The 12889-nt window shown below is 33.1% G+C and overlaps 1 protein-coding gene across 3 annotated transcripts; it reads right to left on the reverse strand.

Moving 5' to 3' along the window:
• Positions 1-971: 971 nt before the first annotated feature.
• On the reverse strand, positions 972-12792 carry LOC105334622 (uncharacterized). 3 transcript variants are annotated; one of them, XM_011438148.4, is made up of 13 exons: positions 12652-12792; positions 9895-10025; positions 9663-9677; positions 9244-9454; positions 8797-8867; positions 8560-8687; positions 8027-8114; positions 7489-7622; positions 7200-7284; positions 6752-6870; positions 5821-5964; positions 3692-5321; positions 972-2529 (listed from the first exon to the last, which is right to left on the reverse strand). In XM_011438148.4, the coding sequence occupies exons 2-13, from the start codon at positions 10000-10002 to the stop codon at positions 2323-2325; spliced, it is 2940 nt and encodes a 979-aa protein (XP_011436450.3). In that variant the 5' UTR covers positions 10003-10025; positions 12652-12792; the 3' UTR covers positions 972-2322. The 3 variants fall into 3 exon arrangements, with proteins under 3 accessions (XP_011436450.3, XP_011436447.3, XP_011436449.3); XM_011438145.4 differs by having other exon boundaries at positions 2338-2529; positions 3413-5321; XM_011438147.4 differs by lacking the exon at positions 9663-9677 and having other exon boundaries at positions 2338-2529; positions 3413-5321.
• Positions 12793-12889: the final 97 nt, after the last annotated feature.

Below are 12889 nucleotides of genomic sequence, written 5' to 3' on the forward strand. Positions count from 1 at the left end.
TGATCAGAATTAACTGCTTTCAAATTGAAGGTTTTGTTTTATTTATTTTTTCACACAAAATACGCACCTGTCAACCAGAGCTTTGCCTGGTTGCCTGACCATACTTGTGTGCAACATCTCATTCTAAGTAATTCTAATACAAGTGCTGATATACATGTATGTTTAAATCTTGTGCAAGTTATCAAGCCATCGTATTTGTACATGTATCAACATATGCTCTTAATATCTAATTATTAATGTACCATTAAACTTTTGAGAGAGAGAGAGAGAGAGAGAGAGAGAGAGAGAGAGAGAGGAAGCAGTTCATCAAAATGTGCAATATTTATTTACAAATAAATTGTATAAAGTTATTCAAACCTGTTCTTTTTAGTTGCGATGAAATTACACTCAAGACTAAAAGAATTGCCATGGTAAAAAATGGTTCATCAAAACCATAGAATTTTATGTAAAGACTATGCTTTTGCCATCATCATATCTTAGTACTAGTGCTACGTGTATAAATTAAGATACAGTATGTAACTATGTATTGAAAACTGTTGATGATGGAGAAAGGATCACTTAAGTCAGAGGTAAGTCATAAGTACTCAAGCCAAAAGACAAAGTTCTAACAAAGAATAATATCATATCATGTCTGTTTGTAATGAGCTTGTAGATGGGCTAAGAGAATTACCTTGTTTACATGTTTTGCCTATGACAGAATGATTGTATCTAAAACATCTTGATCTGTATGATGTACATTTTGCAATTAAGGAGCACAATTTCCATTTTATACCCATGAATTGAGAATTAAATTGCCCAAATATTAAAGATATTTATTTTATAGTTTTGTAATCATTAATACTTTTCCATAAACCAAATGGTGGTTTGTAAAGCATAAACTGTCTCGACCAAGCTTATATACACTTCCACTTGGTTATAGCTTTCAAATTCATTTTAGATAGAGCTGTTGGGGTTTAAAAACAATAAAAATGTGAAAATTAGTACATAAAAATATTCATTTATTCAAAAGCACAAAGCATGATAAATCTGTATAAAATTGTTCCTCCAGAACTGTTTGTACAAGGACATGATCAACATCATGCATTAATGTATTATAAAAAATGGAAAACTCTGTTAAATAATTATTCTCTGTGACAAATCAACAATACTGATATGTTGGAATATGAATTGGATTAAGAGTTCATAATTTCTTTATAATCGCTCAACATACCGGTAATACAATGGTCATAAAAAATATTCCTTTATACCGGTAATACTACAGATATCATATTTGAGTCTTAATTATCTTTATAGGAAATATTAATACAGTAGTTTAGAGTTAATATCACTTCCCTTTCCTATGTTGGTTTATTTTAACCGGGTAGACTAGATTAGATAGGAAACTGAATATAGAGTGGGTTATTGCACTGAAGTATAATCAAATAAATAAATGTACATGTATATATGCCAATTTACATGCAACAAAGCAACAATATTACATCCATGCTAAAGTATTCCGCATCTATTTTACAGAATCAGCACATTTCCTTCCTTAAGCTCTTATAAAACCCAGTTTTTATCTCGTCTGAAAATACTTGATAATCTGTGCAACCATAAATTTCTGTAAGAACATAATGTACATTATACACATACATTAATTTAATTAAACTGTTAATATTACATAATATAAAGCTAGCAACAGTTATTTCCTTTCACTCTACTAAGTTTGCTTAAATTTGTTGAGGAAAGTAAGAATGCACGTAAAATGAAAATACAGGTGTATTCGTAAAATATCAAAACTAGCATTATAACAAATGGTTCAATCTTAAAATACACAAACACCATCAAATCAAATTTGGCAAGACTTTTTGGGTTGAGTTTACAGACTGACTGAAAACTTTTTTGACAACAGAGCTTCAGAATTCTTCAACATATGTTATAATAATGAAGATTCATCATGTGTATTGTTAAATAAACGTACACATTTTATGGATATGTTATAAATAATATGTCATATATATCCATGCATACTACATTTTTTTGTTGTTGTTAAGTACACACTTGTTCATTACATATCAAAATACTGGTCTGAATTAAAGATTATTAACTCAAGCATGCAGGATTTCTGTAACTAATTTTTAGTTATTATAAATGCATACACTTTTTTTTCACATTTTCAAGAAACATTTACATGTATGTTCATTGGAAGAGTCAAAGTATTAAACAGAGAAAAATTCAACTTTGTCTCTTTCATAAACATCCCTCTAATATTTGTCACCTATAGAAAAGCATTAGCTTAAATTCATAAATTATCAAATTTTTAAAAGAATTGAAAGCTGTTTTTCATGGCAATGAACCCTCTTCCTCTTTATCTGCTGCCACAGCTGCGTCTTTCTCAAGACTTTTTCCAGTACCAGCTGTGCAATCAAGCGTGTCCGACACAGATTGTTTGGAGTCTGGGTCGTCTTCTACCAGCGTACTTTCTCCCTCTGTGACAGTGTTTTGTAGAGTACTAGTACTGAGATCAGCATCTTGGTCCCCATCAGAGTCCTATTTGGAAAAAAAAAGGACAAAATTCCAATTTATTAATCAGATATTCTTAGGATTTTAAGACGCATCATGATTTTATCTTTAAAGAATTATCCACTCAGTATCATGAACAGAAAATACACACATATGGGTAAATGTATTTAAAAAAGCCTTTGGAACTCATGATTTTTAAACTTACTCATCTAGTAACTACAAGAAAAAGAAAGTTTGTACCAAAAGACATTAAAACTATACATAATGTAACATGAACATACATGTGTATTGTATTTGACTAATACAATGTAATGTTAAATTTGTTATCAAGAGTACACATTGTATCCAGTGGTACAGATGTGCTATGTTAAGGAACATGCCAGTCATATATCACTGCATGGTCTCGAGCATTTCTATGCACATTACTGGTACATGTTCTGGGTACATACATAAGGGGTACATTTCTCATGCTTACAAATAAAATATCTTTATATATACATGTACATGCAAGTTTAACATGTAATTTTGTATTATTGTATACATGTATTTGTTGTTTATCTAATTGTTTACCTTCGCTCTCTATGAATACATGTATAACTACAATACTAGCAACATAAACACTGTCTTGTGCTCAGAAAATTATCATGATGTAAACTTTGAAATAATTAAAGTTTGTTTTAAAATATGACAGAGTCCATTTTTATTCAACATAATTTTTTTTTAAAAATTGTTTTAATTCAAAGCAAAACAAAGGTTTTCCAACTTCACTAATTAAGCAATGCAGTTATATTCTCAGAATTTTAATCTTGTTAATTAATCATAAAGCAATGTCAAATGAAACAAAAACAGTCAAACAAATGAAGATAAAAGAAACTTGAGCACATGCACAGTGCATTGATAGCTTAGTTACCTGATTACGTGATTAAATAGATTGATCAGTCATGGATTAAACAAGGTCCCAATCCTCTATAAATGCACCATCTCCATTGGATATGCTGACTGGAGAGTTGGATAGTTCAGTGTCTGATGGCACATGCTCAGACGAGTCTACGTCATAATTGTGAGATAAAGCATAGAAAGAGGATTTATCAGATATGTAGGAGGAGAGAGATGGCGAAGCACTTGAGCGTTTTTTAGATAGGAGATCTTTGACATAGGAGCGAGCAGCCAGTCCGACTGGACTTTTTACCTCCGATTCAGAGGTTGACAAACGATTACTAGTCCTACTTCCAGGCCGGCTGTCGGAAGCCTCACTTCCTGCTTTGGAATGATTCAACGATTCAGTTCCTGAATTAGATGAAGCATCCATGTCAAGAGTCCAGTCTGGAAAATCCATGGACTGTCTTGGAGAGTCTTGGAATTCTTCATCATTCACTTTCCCGACCAATTCGTCTCCTATGTAGTCATCCCACTCGAAAGTGTCCCCAGTGGAACTCGAAAAAATATTCTCATCAAAAGGATCCTCAAACTTTAAAGCTTTCTTCGTGGGACTAGACTTAGTGGAATCTGTGTTTGAATTACTGGCAGTTTCCACGATATTGACCTCTGTAGGAATGTCATCCTCAGGAATAGTATTAAGAGTTCTGGAGAATACATGATTAGTAGGAGGAATGGTTGTTCCTTTTGATCTGTAAATCTCTTTCGCAATGTCTAGATCGTCCATGTATGGATTTTCAGACTCTCTGTCACTATCTTGCTCATCCTCTTCAACCTGAGATTCATTTCTCTTTTGCCCAAAAGCACTAGCAATGCTCATTCGTAGCAGTTTTAATTTTTCTTCCTCATCCTCATTCCCATTGTCACTGCTCATAAAATCCTTCCTTGCCTCTGATTCATTTCCTATATCATCGTCTTCCATCATAAGGGCAAGTGCTCTATCTAGGTCACTTTCAGAATACCGCATGAGATTTTTTTCTTCATCCATGTCATCTGATAAGGCTCTTGGTGTCATTGTCTTTCCCGATTTATTTCCCCTTCCTGTTGGGCTTTCACCACCTTCCATCTCTTTATTTCGTACTTGGACCTCACTTACTTTATTCTCGTCTGTCTGCATTTCAGGCTCACTTGAAGAAACACTATCATTTGTTTTAGTGTCCCTGGCCACAGGAGTACTTGTCAAGTGATCTGAACTGCTAATCTTCAGAGGGGAGTTAAGCATTGGCATAGGGGACTGGATGTTTTTCATATCCTCTAACTGATTATCATAATTTCCTCCTAAGATGTCGAAAGAATCTTCTAAATTTACACTACTATTAGGAGAAGATTGTTCACCTGGAGGTTTCCCTTTTTCTTCAGTCAATTCTCTTTTTGAAGTTTCACTAACGGGACTAGCATCAATATTGTTTGACACATCTTCTGCCAAATGTCCATTTAATGTCAAACTCTCAACAACCTTTTCAGTGTTTAAAGGTACATGTACATTTGAATTAGGAGCTGTCACTGGCTGTGATTTAATTTCACTTTTCACTTGTTCATTAGAGAACTCAGAACGAGGTGAATGGAGACGGGGTTTCTCCACATGATCTTTTGGCTGAACATGAACGTCTGCAATGACAATAACAGGTGATGGCTTAGAAGGGGATCCCACCATCTTATGAACAACTTCTGGCTCTGATGGTTCAATTGGAATGTTTTCTTGAACATTGACAACCTTTGGCTCCTCTTTTACTGGGGCCTGTTCCCATTTTGAATCAAACTCACTCTCCTGTGCTGCCTGCTGATCTAGTCTGCTCCCCTGAATCTCGAGCAGACGTGCATGAACGTCTTCTAAACTGGGGCGCAGCTCAGCATTTACACAACATACACGAATGAGGTCAGATCTGTGTCAAAACAAAATAGATTTATATCAAACTTTTCATTAAAAAAAAACCAGGATAATTCAAGATTATAAAAATTTCTATACTCTGTCCTCAAAATTTCTTGTGTCAGTTTTGATTATTTACGAATATTTCAGGGTTCAACACTATTCATTTGCTGATATGAAATAATCCCAATTTTTTTTTTATAATGCCCCTTTAACTTGTAATGTTTAAAGAATGTGGTTTTGAAAAGTACTATTGGAATTTTGCATTGCAAATGATATGTAGGTACCTGAATGTCAATGAAAACGGTGAACAACTGTTAGATGTTTGTAAACTTTTGAATGGAATAAGAGATGTTCCTTTATAGATCTCTATAAAAAATCTTTCTTGTTATAAGATAAGAAATGAAGAATTGTCAGTGATGGTAAAAAAAGAACCTATGACAGAGTACAATAAAATTCTAACTAGAAAGTTGACATTTATTTATCTTTCCCTATCTACATCTACTTGTACATACAAGGCTTTATGGTCCTCTGCTGCAGTTGTATTCAGACCTACAGCCCTCAGTTTGACAACCTTCTGTAGAACCTCCTCATCAGACATCACATCATAGGGCTGCTTCCCAAATTCTAAAACTTCCCATAATGCAACTCCAAATGACCTAAAACAAAGGAGTTAACAGATGTACTTACATTGTAAAATCAATTAAAACTGAGTACTCAAGTTTTATATGTATATATAATTAAATTTTATTCAAAACACTCTATGTATTTGATTAGAATACTTTCGAAGATATCCATATACTAGAGAAATTCAATCCATTCACTTTAAGGTCAGACGACACGTTCCTCAATTTTAGATAACTTTTTCCAGGAATTTGTTAATGGTTTACTACTACTTGGACAAGCTTTCTTGCAAAAAATTAGGGTACCTTACCAGGCATTTCTACAAAATACTAGAGTAAGCAATTTCCTATATAGTCTTCTTGAAAATACACTTGAATTGCTGATATAAAAATAAATACATCTACAGCACAGCTAAATTCACTATATTAGAACTATATCTCCGCCGGGGCGGGGCTTTGAACTCACGACCTCTAGAACCTATACGCTTCTTGCAGTGAGTGGCCACGGTTCTAACCACTCGACCATCTAGACATATAACCAAATCCAAGTAAATTTTGATCATTTTTTTAAGTAATTATAAAATTATTATTTTCATTGGAACTCTTTATTACGAGGAGATACAAAAAAGATTCTCAAGGAATGTGTCGTCTGACCTTAAATCATTTATAATCAAATGTTTTCTTCAAGATATGGTTTATTCTGAATTATGTATAAGGTACAACTACATGTTGTACAAGTACACAACTATATTGTATGGATCAGTGATAAAAAGAAAGTAATACAGCCACTCTAATCATTGATTCAAAACAGTGTACTTCGTACCAGATATTGGACTCCTTTGAGAACTGAGTGACCTGCCAGATATGGTTCTGTAATTGTAAAGTCTCCGGGGCCATCCAACGGATGGGGAGTAAATTCTGTCCCGTGTCGTAGTAATCCTCCTACAAATGGGATCAAGATAAAAAGAGCACCTTAACACTGATTGTTTTTGTTATTTTTCAAATTCTTAAATATCTGATTATAACTAAGACATATATAGGGCTATTTTTTATAATCAACCAGACATTGTTTGATTATACATCAGCAAAACTAAATTACCAAACATTAAAAAAATTCCTGCAAAATAAAACAAAAATACATGCAAGCACACATGGGAGACAACAAGGTTTTACAAAAATCAATGAAAAACTTTATTCTGAATATTTTTCGTGATGAATGAACACAAAATAAATTAAGATTGTAATAATTTTTACAAAGGTTTAATACAGACCCTGTACTGGTCCTCTGCCACTCCATAGTCCCCAACCTTCACTGACAAGTCAGACATAACCAAACAGTTACGACAGGCAAAATCACTGTCGGAAAGCAATAAGTGTGTGTTAATACATGTATCACTGTCAGAAAGCATGAGAGTGACATAAAAACATCAATTACTGACAACTTTAGTAAATAACATATTTCCAATAAAATAAGTATAACATATATGAATCTTTACGGGCATATGTTAGTACATGTAATGGAATTGTTTAATCTGTGAATAAAAATACAAATATACTCACTGGTGGAGGTAGCCATGCCTGTGTAGTGAGGCCAGCCCCGCAGCCATGTCTACTACAAACTTCAGTGGAGTACCACGCTTCCTGAAAGACTCCTTCTCCGGAACACATCTCTGGAGGTATGACTTCACATCCCCCTTTTAACAGAAAAAATCAAATCTTGAGATACTGAAATCTTTTACCGGGGAAATTTTCATCCACACTTTCTTTCAATTGCATACTCCCCAATTGACAGCCAGCAAATTTAAAATGGAGTCTTTTTTACAACTCCCAAGTTTTTTGCTTTAACAAAAACAGTTTTTTAAAAGAGAGAGAAATCAGTCTTCTAAAGCTGTGGGCAAAACTAACTCAGGTCAAAATAACCCTGTATCAAGTACACCCAAACAAAACATAGAAATGATAATGGTAAAATTTTCATTTACTGTATAAAATTCTGATGGATTTTCATTATTGCTCAGATTGAAATGCATGTATGGAGAGGTACACTGTACTTTTAAATTCTCTTTTCATAACCTAACACATGTACCACAGAAAAACTTACAAATGGAGCTTGCTCCAAGATGACTAGGAGTGGAGGAGATTCTGTACACTGTCCCAGGATTGAAAGAACATTTGGATGCTCAATCTCCCTGTTGCGAGAAAAAACAAATTCTGGAAATAAGCTTATATAAAGCATAAATCACATGTATCTACAATGTTTCCAATTAATACAACGATATTTCATTTATAAAGCATAAATCACCTGTATCTACAATGTTTCCATTTAATACAACAATATTTCATTCTGATGTTCGGTTAAAGAACATTTTGTTTGAAATACAACAATAACAATAACTCAATAAATTACATGTAATTTTAACTTTGAAATATAAATCCAAGAAGTACTCTTTACAGAAAATTCAGTTCAATGGGTCAGTACATTTAACAGTAATATCCATATGCAGACAAATACCTCAACTGATCATCCTTTGAACAATTTAATGCTTCTCTACACAGCACTGAATAGGCAACGAAACAAAGATGGTTCTTAATATTATATGTATTAAACTAAATATTGGTCGAAACTCAACATACCTGTAAGCTACCACTTCCTCAAGAAACAGTTGCTGCTCTGAACTTGTGGCATCGTCCTTCAGTAGTTTTACCACCACCCTTGTCTTCTTGGAACTAACGCTGATTTTCTCAGCATCACCCACCAATACCTATCAGAGAAGTATACATTTAAAAATATTCATGATTCACCCATGGCTGTAGCATATTCTATGCAAAAATCTGCACTGAATTTGTTCTAAGTTTCAAAAGATTGGTTACCTGTCCGAACCACCCTAGACCAATTTCTTTCACATAAAGCAGGTTACCTCGAGGAAACGGTCTATATACAGCTATAAGTACAAAGAAAGAAAAAAAGAAATTACAAAATTGTCACACATGCTGATCTACATACCAGTAAACCGACAATATGGTTAAAAAATAGTGGAAAAATGCATCAATCTCTACAAAGTCATGTATTTTTCTATTCATGTATATTTATATCATATAACTGATAGTAGATGATAATTTTCTTTTGTACCATTCAAATATTTTCAAAATATTGTATGATATGTAACAACACTTTATGCTGGTAGACAAATTCTATATATTTGAGTTTGAATATACACATATTTAATATAGAATATGTGCATGATACATAGTAGTACACTTTAAATGCCCATACAAAAAGTTGAATCAAGAAAAATCTACAAAAAAGATCATGATTACTGATGTGTTTGGCGGTTATCCTTTGTTGTTCTTTCTCAATGCTAGAAATCCGAGGTCGAAGTGCGGTTGCTGTTACAGTTTTGGCAAGAATATCTGGCAAAGGCTCGAATGTGACCTGGTTGACATCCGTGGTGTCTTCAGCGGCACCATTTTGGGCGGAAAATATAGAAAATCCCTGACCATGCCCTGCCTCCACATCATTCTCAAACGTCTGCAATTTGAAACCATCAGTCAAATATTTGAAGTGTATTTACACTTAACATACCTTTTATGTAGGTGACTACATGCAAGATAAGATCTTCCAGGTAGTAGATTAGCTTTTTGTTGTCGCAAAGCCAATGAGAAATGTAAGTGTGAAAGAACCTTTATTTTAAGTGATAACAGAAAAAAGCTTTTATGTTACATAAGGAAATGCATACCGGGTCGTGTTCATTCTGTATAATATCAAAATAAGATTTAATATATAAAGTTTTAAATCTGGAGCAGGAACAAATTCAATTGAAATATACCTATATGATAATGAACTAGTATTGCAATTATATAAATTAGAATTTTTTTTCCTTTTAAAAATCTTGAATTTTTTAAAATCAAAAATTTCAAACTGTGCGTTACCTGGCACAAGTGATATAATGTAGGACAGAACAATCTTACCGAGAATCCCGGAGGAGACTTCTTGAAGAGTTGGCAAACGCATCCAAAGACAAGCAACACCGAGGCAAAACTCACACCAATTCCGGCCAGCACTGCTATGTCCAACATGGTTTATATCATGGGGGGTTTATCTGTAATTAATGAAAATAAGATCTCATGTTATTCATGTCATTAAATCTAAACTATAGAGCTTGTTGAAATATCACATTTCATACCAACAGCAGTTGTCATTATTCAGCAGATAGTGTATTTTTCTATTAACCTCGTAAATTTAATTGAAACTGTTCCTGTTGGGCTAAACTTTACTTAGTATGGTCTACATTTTGACAAAAGACAATTCAAAAGAAAAATGAATAAGGAAGATTTTTTTTACATCATAACTAAAAGTCTTTTACATGAATTAATTTTATGTATCACGTATTAGGTAATTCTACTATACCATTATATATAATGAAGTTTCCCTGTTAGGACCCCTTCATGACAAGATTTAAATAAACTTAAATCTGCCAGTACTCTATATCACAAAGCTAATAATAAAGTTTAGCCATTACTACAGGCTTTCTGGTTCTTGAGAGAAATTTTTAATTCTAATTCACCCTATTTTCAATCTTTCTTAATCATCTCCCTTCATTTCAATAACCTTGAAAGCCCTTCCCACATTAGTATGCTTTGGTTGAAATTGGCCCAGTGGTTCTAGAGGAGATGAAAAGTTAAAAATTTTCAACAACAATAACAACGACAACAATGGACAATGGACATAGGTCTATACATGATAAGGGCCTAAAATTGCCCCCTAAAATGAACATCATTTACTGTAATTTTTTCTGTGTATAGATATACATGTGAAGTTCAGCCAGCGAGCGAAGTGATCTATACTAGCAAGGCATGTGCGAATAGAAAATTCGGACCAGCTGCACATTCATTCTATGGAATTTTTTCTAGCATTAGTTACTCGGACCAGTAATGCCCTGTTTTTATCGAAATAGCAGTTCCCTGTAAATATGGTTTCCCATTTCAGCTTTCATGAGAACAAGCATGATAAAAATAATTAATGACTACATGTATGTACATTGTAAATATACTGCTGACACAACGCCCACAGATATGCCAAATTAAATGAGCTAATGTTACCAATACTTTTAAAAAGGAAAAAGTCTTTATTGAACTTTAAGTTAAAATCTTTATTATTCAAGTTGAACAACATTGTAGCGAAAAGTTTATGAATAATGAAAAGAAGATATATTTAATTTATATTCGAATTCATTTCCTTTCTTTTGCATCTATTTGCAAAAAGGTATTATTTTTTAATAAATCTATAATAATGATACATATTTACATATCATAGACTAATCATAAGCTGTGCTTGCCCCCAACGGCCGCACTGTAAAATATACATTAATATCCATAAGAGATTTGTTTTTATTCCTGTGAGTTGCTCCAAGTAAAATCAAATGATGTTTCAATGAAGAAATCTTGGATTTTTTTTTTCTTTTACCGATTTCAATTGTACTTAAAGGCCGAACATTTTTACCGGGTGGTAAATCTCAGGTGAGGGTGGGGCTTAATTATTAGAGGTGTGAAAGCCTCCGGGGCTTGCAGTCTACCTGTGGTCGTGAACGCTTCTAATCGCTATACACAGGACGCAAATTAATATCCAGGAAATAAAGAATTAGTCAGAATTGGTCTTAGTTTAAATATCTTATTTTTCAAATGACCATACGAAGCGATTTTATACCGAAATGTTATGTGTCGTCCAAATTTTCTCTAAGCACACGTGTGTAACAATTGAAAAAAATGCCGTAAATTAATTCTGCTATAAAAGTATAATTCAGTTCTTTGTGTTTAGCACTTGACATGGTTTAAAAAGTTAAATTTAACAATTATAATAGTATAAGAAAACCATACGATCAGTAAGAATGTGGAATGTAAAGACAGCCACTATACGTCGACAATTAATGGAGTTGGTTTTCCATGGAGTGACGTTTACATGCACCACTTCCAACTGAGTGAATTACCAGAAAATTTAGCTTTAGTAGCACAGTGTACGTTTGTTGTAAAAAGAAAATTTTATATGTTTTGGAGCTGTCCATGCATTTTCGTGGAATTTATTAGGTCACACACATTCAACATAATTCAAATAAAGATTGTGCATATTTTCAATCACTTAATAATTATTTTTCATCAATTTTAATACTGGTAATGTTTAATAATAAATTTTCAATTCCCCCTTTTTATTACATGACGGAAGTTATCAAAGATAACGTTGTTAATTGCTAGTAAACAGAAATCCAAGCAAGCTTCACGCTCGGAATATCACGTCAATCAAACTGGGTGCTTTTGTTTCAAACTTGATTGACAAGCGGCATCATTTTTAAGTTAATTGTAAAGGTAAAAAAGGGGGCGTTTGTAAAATGTTCGGCCTTTAATTGGCAGGTAACTAAAACAATAACTTGGGACAGATTATAGATAGATACCCACAAAATGTGTTGAATCTACTGAGATTTACATAACTTGTTATTAAAGCAAAAAAAAATGTCATTTCTGTAAATTAAATATATATTTTATGTGGATATCATATCTTGAATAAGATCTTAATTTATATTACCATAAGTGATTGGTTTGAGCAACCACTCTCAGGAGTGCAGTGGATCCAAATTAAAATCTTGTCTTGGTTGAAATACAAAATAAATCTCAGTATTCTATAACAAACAAATTATAAAACGAACAATGAATAACTTAGTGTGGATTAAAACGTACCCTAAACTTCTGTAAAATCGGCAACATCATATCGTTGGAGGCGTTTCTGTGGTCTCTGTTTTTTCAATGGATCTCCATCTTGATATTCGTAGCAATATGGGCGTTTTAAAAATGCTAGAGGGTATTCCGATTTATGTTTCTTTTTTTTTATTGAAAAAAAAGTTTTAAATTTGTTTATTTAATTATCTGGCGTTATATTTTAACTCATATAGGTATCTAAACAAAAACAAATTTCTTT

Source organism: Magallana gigas, chromosome 7, assembly GCF_963853765.1.
Source record: "Magallana gigas chromosome 7, xbMagGiga1.1, whole genome shotgun sequence".
Lineage (NCBI taxonomy): Eukaryota > Metazoa > Mollusca > Bivalvia > Ostreida > Ostreidae > Magallana > Magallana gigas.